The 9,142-nt window shown below is 43.1% G+C and overlaps 3 protein-coding genes across 3 annotated transcripts; 2 read left to right on the plus strand and 1 right to left on the minus strand.

Annotated features, from left to right (window-relative positions):
- Positions 1-609: 609 nt before the first annotated feature.
- SAMD00019534_103820 (hypothetical protein) lies at positions 610-1,819 on the plus strand (the record flags this gene model as incomplete). Its single annotated transcript, XM_012894220.1, has 4 exons — positions 610-941; positions 1,011-1,358; positions 1,444-1,576; positions 1,667-1,819. 4 exons carry the CDS (start codon positions 610-612, stop codon positions 1,817-1,819), a joined length of 966 nt encoding a protein of 321 aa, XP_012749674.1.
- A 2,042-nt stretch (positions 1,820-3,861) lies between these two features.
- On the plus strand, positions 3,862-4,764 carry SAMD00019534_103830 (hypothetical protein; the record flags this gene model as incomplete). The annotated part of the gene is made up of 1 exon (XM_012894221.1): positions 3,862-4,764. One exon carries the CDS (start codon positions 3,862-3,864, stop codon positions 4,762-4,764), a length of 903 nt encoding a protein of 300 aa, XP_012749675.1.
- Positions 4,765-6,353: 1,589 nt separating this feature from the next.
- Positions 6,354-8,093, minus strand: SAMD00019534_103840 (hypothetical protein; the record flags this gene model as incomplete). Its single annotated transcript, XM_012894222.1, has 1 exon — positions 6,354-8,093. One exon carries the CDS (start codon positions 8,091-8,093, stop codon positions 6,354-6,356), a length of 1,740 nt encoding a protein of 579 aa, XP_012749676.1.
- Between the last annotated feature and the right edge of the window lie 1,049 nt (positions 8,094-9,142).

Raw genomic sequence — 9,142 nt, forward strand, 5'->3', positions numbered from 1 at the left:
TCTTAAACAAGTGATCTTCATTTCGACTCAATGATTTGATTTGATGTAGTGTCACACTTCTGTCTGTTGGGCGACCCAACAACTAAACTTCAATTTCCTAGAAGTTGGCAGTTGATCAAGATGTCAATCAATCAATTGATCAAGGACACTAATTCGTCTTTATGTCTTTGTAAATAATTATTATTACAATCCATTGTTATTACTCCCATAATTTATTAACTGATGGGTTGACGATCAACATAAAACTTTGATCATGACACTGGAGTGATGGCTGCAGAAAGGAGTGAACGTGTTGTCGGTCCACCAGTAACTTAGCAGAACTGTCAGGATTCGAAGGTACCTGGATCTATAGTCTGGGTAGTGAACGGTACTCATCCGAGGATGGGAAGCAGCGTGGCGACAAGGTCCCCACACAGAGAAACTGCTTTTTATATATATTATATTGTTGTAGAATCCTTGATCAAACACACAAAGATTGATTCTGACGTTTTAAATGATCATTGATTGATTGGTGTGTGTGGCTGTCAACTTCACCCAAACCACAATCAATCAAACATTCATTCACACATCCAATCAATCAATCAAACACACACACACAAACAAATACAAATGAGATATAGTACAACAACAGCAGCAGGATTGTTATTGTTGTTGCTGGTGGCATTGGCCAACACAACATTGATAATGGCCAACGATAATATAGTAGTGTCAGACGTCATTGTATTGACTGATAAGAACTTTGATCAGAATGTAAAGTCTGGAGGCTCATGGCTAATAGAGTTCTACGCACCATGGTGTAGCTTCTGTAAGAAACTGGCACCAATCTACGAGGAGTTGGCTACCAAGGTCAAGGGCAATGTGAACATCGCTAAGATCGACTGTACAGTCGAGCGTTCAACTTGTCAGCGTTACGAGATCATGGGTTATCCAACACTTAAGTTGTAAGTTGTAACTTTGACCATTGATCATACCAATGATGGATGTAACTAACTAACAACCAATCAAACAAGTGTATCATCTGGTGTAGTATATGAACATCAGGGCGAGAGAACATTGGAGGCATTGGAACAGTATGTATTGGAGGGCTACAAGTCTTCAAAGACTGTACAGGTGGCAGAGGACAGCCTAAGTGGTGTGAAGGATTTGACTGAGGATAACTTTGGCGAGACGGACAATGGCAAGCGTTGGTTCATCATGTTCTACGCACCATGGTGTGCCTACTGCAAGAAGTACATGCCAGTGTTTGAGGACATTGCTCCAAGATTCAAGGGCACCGTACAGTTTGCCCGTGTCAACTGCCAAGAGCACCCAGGTCTTTGTGAGTTGTACCAGATTCCAGGCTACCCAACAATCAAATAGTAAGTTGATTGAGTGTCCGCAACAACAACAACAGCATCAAAGCAGTAGTAGTAGTTCATTGATTAACATATTGTATTACTATAGTTTGGAAGGAGCAGGCTATCGCGACTTTGGCATGGAGCCATCAGAGTCCAACATCCAACAGTACTTGACTGCAGACTTTGCTAACTCACCATTGAAAGGAAAGCCATGGCATCCAGCTCTCTCCCTCATTCATGTAAGTACTTGCCATCTCTCTAACCGACTATGGTTGTCGCGACAATCTCGTCACTGATGTCTAACGAACATCCAATCCAATCCAATCTAGAACGTCTTGGTGGAGTATGTCTATTTGTTCTTGGCACTGGCGTTCGTTCTTGGACTCTTCATGGGTTACACTTTCTTTGGAGGTTCATCTTATGAGCAGTATCCAGAGCAAGGCCAGACGGCCACCGCCCCAAAGCCCGATAAACAAGATTAGGAAAGTCTCGTTTTTGACCTACCTTAACCTCTATCATGACTGCTCACTCTATAGACGCTTATCAACAACTCGTTACGGGGTTGCATGTGCATTGTCGCTATCCCTTTTGCCTGTTCTTATTCCAATGCTTACCGATGGTTGTGGTTGTTGTCTGTCGGTCTGTCGGTCTGTTTGTCAGTTGGTTAAATGAATGAGCAACAGCAGCAACCACAACAACAAGTTCCTTTCCATAATTTGTAGTTGACTAGGATCTTTTGGAAGGACATTAAGATAATCCATGTGTTAGATTGCTTGCTTCTCCAATCCAATCACAAGCCTTGCCTCTACACCGAGCATTAGTAGTAGACGAACTTGAAGTGATGGGATATGATTGTTGTGTGTGTTGGTGTGTTGGGGCTTCTGAGAAGGGCTTTGATCAGTGTGTTTCAGTCTTCTAAAGTCCCACGGTCATCCTTGGACTGCTTCAGGACAATCAACTGCTAGAGGAAGCACATCCAATATTGATGATGATGTGGATGGAGAGTGTGTGTTCACGTCAACACAATTGATTAAAGGTATAGGATCATAAGTTAGGAGTTCCTATCTATATTCAATCACTCTTTGGAATAGAACTCTCCTTTAGAACATAATTAATATAATAATCTAAAGTTGATCCATAAGGGGAGGTGGGAGGGGAATGTCAGTCTTAGTTGTAGTGTGTGAGAGTGGTGAGTCTCTTATGTGTGTCCTTGTGGCCTTTCGAGGCTTCAAGTGTGTGTGTTTCCATTCAAAGGACTCGTCAAAACGAACAAAACCCACACGTGTCCAATTGAAACCATCGGGCCAAAGATGGAAAGTCGGTCCATTCCAACGTCATTGGACATAAGTAGTCACGTAATGGTTTGGGTTACTTTGAGTATAAGGGACACTCATACACCATACACCTAACTACACCTCTCCAGTTCACTATTAAATCTACCAATCGTCATTGACATGAATACATCTATTCCTTTCTTCCATTTCATTCATTCATTCATTGACATCCATCCAACCTATCCATCCTACAAACTAATTGTTATCAACAACATAAATACTTACATATCTACATTATTTGGTGCCTTTCCACTACAATCAAACACTCTTTCGCTTGTAAGAATATAATTATCTTCCATCGACACTATATAAATATTTAAATATTAATATTATCTATTTTAATTAATTAATTAAAATTAATATTATATATCTGTATATTATTTATCTATACTCTCTCTATCACAAACAAGTACGTATCTATGTTCAATCTTATGTTATTGGTCAGTGATCTCGGTGGAATGATTTAATATAGAGACGACATATTCATCCGTAGATCCCAAGATGGGTGATTATCCATCAATCAATCAATCAAACAAGTCGACATGTGTGTTTGTGTGTCAATGCGTGTGATTGATTGATTGAAAGATTGCTCAATCAGTGTGTGTGTGCGTTAGTGGACTTGTTGTGGCTCAATGGACAGATTTATATGATTAATTAATTGATGGATGGGGTAGAGATTACCGATCGGTAATCACTGTCATCCAGACCTCCTCCTCCCTGTCTCTCTATCGTCTTGTTATTGGTGATTCAATCCCAGCATCACTAACAATTGGATCAACAAACTCAACATGAGATTTATCTAAGAGTGTAGAGTGATTGATAAATCAATACAATGTTGTTGTCCACAACCCATCCATCCTCTAATGCCAGCCATTAGGCGAATGGTTCCCTCCATCCCTCCTTCTATCCCTCCTCCTATACATGTACCTCTGCTTGAACGTGACTAACACCTGGTCCATTCCACCTCTTCCATCTCTATCTCTCTCTCTCTCCTCCTACATAAATTACTCCAGGTCTTCATCAACATCATTATCATCATAACTATATCAACTTCAAAATAATAATAATTTATTATCTATCTATTTATCAATAACTAATTATCTGTATACATCATTCGTTTAATCAAACATTCACTCACCCAATCAATCAATCAATCAATCACACACTTCAATCAATCACTCACACAAACAATGATTTCCAACTTTGATGGTCCAACTCCAAAGGAGCGCTTCCTTTCAAAGACACTGGCCGAGTACTCTGATGGCGACTTGGAGTTTGAGAATGAGCTGATCACATCTTATATAGGTTCTGTAAAGGAACATCTGCCTCAGTTGGAAGCCTCACTCAAGAAGCGTGATGAGAAGGACAGTATTCTACACTCACACGATATCAAGGGTTCCAGCAGTTACATTGGTGCCGAAGCCGTCCGTTTCCTAAGTGGCAAGATGGAGGCATATTGCAAAGAGGGTCAGTTGGAGAAGGCTGAAGAGTACTTTGATGAGCTGAGTGCCGAGGTTGACCAGTTGTTCATTCTCTTGGAGAAGCACATTGGTGTCGAGTCATCAGTGGTCGTGTCCTCCACCGCGCCCGAGGTTGTTGCCGCCGATGAAGCCGCTTCAGAGTCACAATCAGAGTCAGAGAAGAAGATCTCTGGAACGAGCAAGGAGAAGAAAGAGATTAGAAAGACAGAGGTCGACCCAAATGATGATGGTGAATATGAGGAGGAAGTCACAATAACATTGGTCGACGACCATTCAAAGAAACAGGTCACACCAGACAAGAGATCATCAACTTCAACATACACAACTACAAGCAACAACAATAACAGTGCCAGCAGCTGCAAGAACAGTGGAAATGTTCGTCAACAATCACCTGGCAGCTATGGTAGTGCCATCTCAAGTGTATATCCATCGTCGTCCCGCGACAAACTGAGCCGGGAGTACCCTCTCGGAGCACAACCTACATCGCCCTTCACAACCAGCAAAGGTAACAACAGTACCATCGAGAAGAGTGGTGGCTCTAGCTCTGGCTCATGTGGTGTCAAACTACGAGAGGCGGTCTACCTCGGAGCCAGCTCAGTAGCAAACCATTGATCAACTTGAGTGGTCTCACCTACTACCCGCCCATCCATATACTGGGGAGGGTACCTGTATACAATAAAACCAAACTACCAACCATCCATCTTGTCTCCTCCTCTCACTTATGTGATAGTTCAGTTCAACTTGCGCCCAGGTCAGCCAGTCGAGGGAATGGGGATAGGTGTCGTTCCAAACCATGTTCAGTTTATTGAATGGACTCCAGGTGATCCCTGTAGAGCTGCTCAATGTCCAGCAACACTTGCTGGCAGGAGGGTCGCTGCGAGGGGTCCTGGTGCCAACATCTCTGTATGATGTCTTTTAGCATGGCTGGCACGTTGGGTGGCATGGTCGGACGCACGCCTTGCTTTGTGAATATAGGTATTTGATAACTAAAGGAGATCTGAGGTATATCATCGAATGGTCGCTTGTAGCGTCCAGTGAAGAACCTATTAGTCAACTCCCATAGTACTATACCCAGTGAATATACGTCCGATGAAGGGCTTGGTGCAACATCATCAAACAACTCCTATATATTGTGATTGATTGATTGAATGGTTAGGATATGAATGAGTGGACGATGGATGGATGGGATGGTTCCACTTACCGGCGCCATGTAATCCAGAGTTCCTTTGAGTGTGCTTGTCTGGACGTTGGTCTCTCTCGTTAAGCCAAGGTCAGCAACCTTGAGCTCATAATGAGATGTTATTAATAAATTATGTGGCTGGAAGATGGATTGATGGTTAGTATCGTGTTGGTTGTGGCCATCGCTGGCCCTTGATCATGGATACATACCTTTATATCTCTATGTACAAGTGCAGGAGTCATAGTATGTAGAAAATTAATCCCCTCTGTAGCCTCCAGCATCCACTTGAGTACCAACTCCCAGTTGAAGACAAAGTTCTTCTTGGTCATCATCTTGGCTAGACTGCCATTGCCACAGTACTCCATAACCATCAGGAGCTTGTTCTCCTTGGACGCGCCATACAGCTTGATTAACCGCGGATGCGACGTCATGCTCAGGATACGATACTCCTTCTTGAACGACTCCCATTGCTCTGGCGTGCTGTCGTTCAACACCTTGATGGCCACGGTCTTGCCCTTGTACGTGCCCTTGTATACACGCGAGAAGGAGCCCTCGCCAATCTTGGTGGTGATGGACAGGTCCGACTGACTGATCCATCGTATCTCCTTCTTGGGATACTCGCCCATCTTCCAGTTCTTGACCTTGCGGTACAGTGGCGGGTGGTAATGATGGTGTTGATGCTGTTGTTGGTGATGGTAGTTGGTGTGATGATGGTGGTGATGTTGATTGACTGGTGTTCTGTTGTTTGAACTGCTGCTGGTTGRAGCTCGAGTCCATGTCTGAGGCCAGGCTGGACTCGTTCAGACTCATGCATGGAAGTGACGACGAGATCTCTACAGAAGAGTGTGCTGCTGTAGATGATGAGTGCGACACGGCCAAAGGTGAGGAGAATGAGGATATAGGTGATATCTCGTCTGCTGCACAATGTTGTTGTCTTGGTCCATGATGAGGCAAGTGATGTTGATGATGATGATGTTGTGCATCAGACGAGTCTGAATGGTTTGAACTGACAGAGCATCGACTATTCCCTGTTGTAGTTGATGAGTTGGAGGTTAGTGGATGGCCACCGACAGTCCATTGACGTGTCTTGATTGTTATACATACTCGATGTCTTTAATATAAATACAGATGAGCTGGACCATTTCCTTTGGGCCTTGAGGATCTTCTCATCATTGTGTAGTTGTCGCTCGGCTGGCTTGCCCATCTCGCTGTGATGTCCAAGACTGCCACTGCTGCCCAGTGATGAGTCGTTGAGTGACTTTGTGATGTATAGAGTGAGTGTTGATGGATCGATTGTGGTCGTGCTCAGTAGCATTGATATCAGGTCGGTCACGGTGGTCGATGGATATACCTTGACTCGCCAGCTCTCTCCAGTGATGCCACGATACACTTGAACATATGATGGTGTAGGCTCCAATAATGATGTTGTTATTGATGTTGTTGGCGATGGATCGAAGGGATTATCGAAATACTTGATGCCACTGCCAGACATGTTATTGATGTTATTGTAATCTTTGTTGTTGCCATTGTGATTGCCAGAGATGTTGTTGTTGTGGCTGTGACTGTTGTTGGCGCCATTGTTGGTTTGATTGTTGTTGCTAAACTTTGTTGCAAGGCGCTTCTTGCCACGCTTAAGTATTGAACTGATCATGCTGGCCTTGCCTTGTGGCTTAGCGTTGCTAGGTGGTAGTATGGTGTAGTTTGAGCAATTGAGACTTCTTGGCGTTGTTGATGGCGAAACATTCAATGGCGAGTCGACTGCCGCATGGTTGTTGACGCCGCACATTGATATACTATTGAAACTGCTTGACAACAATGGATTATTACTACTGCTGCTGATCGATTGGCCAAGTGTTGAGTCGTTCTGAATAGATGAAGAGAGAGGTGTGGGGACACACGCCAGACAATGCAGGGACTGCGGGGAATGGCAGTCGGACCAGTTGCTAGAGTATGACAGTGACAGTGGCTGAGTGTTTGGACTTCCTTCCAAAGGTGATATCCTGAACGAGTCACAGAGGCGTGGCGAACCCGAGCCTTGAGTGCGACCTCCTCCGTTGGGACAATCAACAGGCGGCAGTGAGGGCGACCTTCCCTCGCGCATTCTTCTCGAACTCTGATTGTATAGGTCTTGCAACAGGTTCAGCTGATGCTGCTGATGGGGAGTGAGTGTGGCAAGGAACTCTGTTGTTTGTGCTCCCTGTTGCTGCTTCTGCTCTCTGTCCATATAGACCTCTGTGAGTTCGTCGTCATTGTCATCGTCATTGTCGTCGTCGTCGTCGCAACTGTCCAGATCAATGTCGCCAAAGCTTTCGTCGTCGGTCTCTGTCAATGTGTCGCATGTTATGCTCAGCTCGTTGAACGATGGTTGATTGAGGCTGTCGGCATTGTTTGTTGTCAATGTGTTTCCGGTCATAATGGTAGTGGTTGGAGCTGTGGCAGTTGTATGTGTGGCAGTGGCTGTATGTTCATCTGTGCTGTTTCCACTGTATAGGACTTCGCGAGGTGTTTCCAGTCCTGTGTCCGCGGACGACTGGATCTGGTTAGCTTGTGGCGGTTGTGGTGTATTTGAGTTTGTATTGTTGTTGTTGGCTGGATGATCATCGCTGTCCGAGTACAGATCACTGTTGTTGCTGTCACTGCTACTGCTGCTGGACAGTGCCAACCTATCGAAACTGTCATCGCCTTCAGCCTTGCGATGTACTGCCAGATTGATTGTTGTCGCTCTCGAGTAGAAGCTGCTATCAATAGACAGCATCGACATCATCGATGGTGATGTCAAAGTACGGCCCTTCTCCTTCTTCAGGCGCGTACCCAAGGTCTAATAATAATATTTTATTATTGATTGATTGATTGGCTGGAATAAATAATTATTATAAATTATGGATTTGTTTTTGGAAATAATTATTTTGTTTGGATTGATGGATTGATTGATTGGATTGGATTAGGCTGGATTGTATTGATAATTATTAATATTACTAATATAAGTATTGATACTAATCGATCATAATGATGATGATGATGAAGTTGTATAATTCCTTGTCCTATTCCTTATTATTAATGATGTATTGTTGACACTATTTCTTTGACAGCCTTTCTCAATCAATTATCTCTATCTATATGTATAATGTCTCTGTCTAATTCCTAATGGCAGGTAGGTAAGGTAAGGTAGATAGATAGGTATGTATGTATGAATGTTGAAGTATGGTAAGGGTAAGGGAATGGAAGGTACGGGGAGATGGATGCAGTTGCACCTGGATAGAGTGCGCGAAACAAAGTTGATTGAATGAATGAATGATTGATTGATTGATTGATTGATTGAATGAAATGAGAGGGATGAATGAATGAGAGGGGGATGGATGGTTGTTGGATTGCAAGAGGTTGGGGTGATGGGGTTGGGGGTGTCTCCTTTTGTTGTAGTAGTGACACAAAAGGGATGAGGTATTGATTTGTGCTTGTTTATCTCTGTGTTGTGTGTGTGTGTTTGGTGATTGATTGATTGTGTGTGTGTGTGTGTGTGTGAGTAAATGAGTAAATGATGTAATAAATAAATGTGATGTTGTAATAATTATATGTTATATATGTCTAGAAGTAGTAGTAGTATATCCAATAATAATATTTGTCTCCAAACAAAGACAAAGAAGAAGTTGAGTGAGTGTGTGTTGATGAGAGAGAGAGAAAGAACGATGTATTTATATAAATATAACCTAAAAATAAAGTACTACTTGTTTATAAAATAATCACAAGGTAATGAATGTCGGGTGTTATTGATAATGCAAGCCAAATCAATTCCAATGAGTATGTTTCAAAGGG

The sequence above is a fragment of the Acytostelium subglobosum genome (assembly GCF_000787575.1).
Source record: "Acytostelium subglobosum LB1 DNA, scaffold: scaffold27, whole genome shotgun sequence".
Lineage (NCBI taxonomy): Eukaryota > Evosea > Eumycetozoa > Acytosteliales > Acytosteliaceae > Acytostelium > Acytostelium subglobosum.